The 1,518-nt window shown below is 55.1% G+C and overlaps 1 protein-coding gene across 1 annotated transcript in view; it reads right to left on the reverse strand.

Annotated features, from left to right (window-relative positions):
* The window catches only part of TMEM138 (transmembrane protein 138), a 1,610-nt gene extending 961 nt beyond the window's left edge, over nt 1-649 (reverse strand). The window contains exons 1-2 of the mRNA XM_009074246.1: nt 465-649; nt 222-393 (exon numbers count right to left, since the gene is read on the reverse strand). Coding sequence (XP_009072494.1) covers nt 222-393; nt 465-592 — 300 coding nt within the window. The 5' untranslated portion in view covers nt 593-649. The remainder of the gene's footprint in view (nt 1-221; nt 394-464) is intronic.
* Between the last annotated feature and the right edge of the window lie 869 nt (nt 650-1,518).

The following is a 1,518-nucleotide window of genomic DNA, read 5'->3' on the forward strand; positions in this document are numbered from 1 at the left end:
GTCACGGCCCTCAGGGAATGGTCTTGGAAGGGCTGGGAATGGGCTGGGATGGGGCAGAGCCCTCCCAGCTCAATCCCACAATGAGGTCTCAGAATGGGACATCAAACTGCCACCATGGACAGAGGTCATGTCCTTCCTCTCCCAAGAGAAAGGCTGAGGGACCTGGGGGTGATGAAAACATCCCTTGGGAGAATCCAACTGTTGTTCCCACCCCATCCTACCATAATCCAGACATGGAAGGAGATGCTGAGCACCAGGTAGGCTGCAGAGAGCAGGATAGTTCCCTTGAACTTGTGGAAGAGGAGATTAACCAATCCAGCCTGGAAGACGAAGGTGTTGAAGAACATGAGGAAGATGATGATGACGTTGAAGAGGATGGCGATGTCCTGGATGCTGCAGGAAAAACAGGGATAGCTGGGATGCCAGGGATTCCATGCCTCCTGCCCCTCCTGCCTGGCACTCACATGAAGAGGACGAGCTGGACAGCAGGAGCTGTGCGGAGCAGCTCCGAGAAGGAATTGACGCAGAGGTCATAGGAAAGCAGCAGGAACTGCAGGAATAGCACCAGGCTGTAGTTACTGGGCTGGAGCATCCTCCTTCCCAGGGCCTGGAGCGCTCAGCCCCAGCATTCCCAACGCTTCATGCTGCTGGGAGCACTCAGCAGGGCCTCTTCCGACAGCCAGCACCTGGAAAAGCGGCACATGGATTGTTTGGAAGGTTGGAGTGATCTTGGGAGCTCTCCCAACATCCAGGACCTGGAGAGGGTCTCAGGGATTGTTTGGATGGTGGGATGTATCTCCCAGCATCCCAGACCTAGAAATGGGAGTACAGGGCTTGTTTGGCAGGTGCCTCTCTTGACATCTAGGACCTCAAGAAGGGCACAGAGATTGTTGTAGAAAACAGGAAAATCCAAGGAGCTGTGTCTCCTCTCTCCTACCCAGTTTGGTCTCTCCCTCCCCCCCAGTCTCCATGTGAGGAAATCCAGGGATGAGGGTGATGTGCAATCCCAGGAAGCAGTGTCCAGGCAGGTTGTTCCCAGCTACTCCCAGCTCCATGGGCAGTGCTGAGCAGGACACGCTCCAGAGGCAGGTTTGGGCACATCCCACCCCAGGGTTAGGGCACAGCCAGGAATTTTGGGATACAGGAGCAGGTACAGCACTCCTGGGACATTTCTCCCATGGGAATAGCCCTTCTGGGGTCATCCTGGCTGGAGAGGGAAGGAAGGGGCACATGGAGAGGGAAGGAGTGTGGGAAATTTGGGATCCCTTGTATGCTAGCAGGAGAGGGATGTGCTGGGGGATAGATTCCCTGAGGGAAGTCATGGGGATGGAAAACAGGTTGGACAAGGGGAGAAAAGATGGAAATGGGTGACAAAAAGGCTGGATAAGGGGGGAAAAAGGGATGGGAATATGGAGGAAAGGGCTGGAAATGGGAGGAAAGGGATGGATATGGGGGGAAAGAGCTGGAAATAGGGGGAAAGGGCTGGATATGGGCCCTAAAGGGAACCTACTCCGCAGG

The sequence above is a fragment of the Acanthisitta chloris genome, unplaced genomic scaffold, assembly GCF_000695815.1.
Source record: "Acanthisitta chloris isolate BGI_N310 unplaced genomic scaffold, ASM69581v1 scaffold34330, whole genome shotgun sequence".
Lineage (NCBI taxonomy): Eukaryota > Metazoa > Chordata > Aves > Passeriformes > Acanthisittidae > Acanthisitta > Acanthisitta chloris.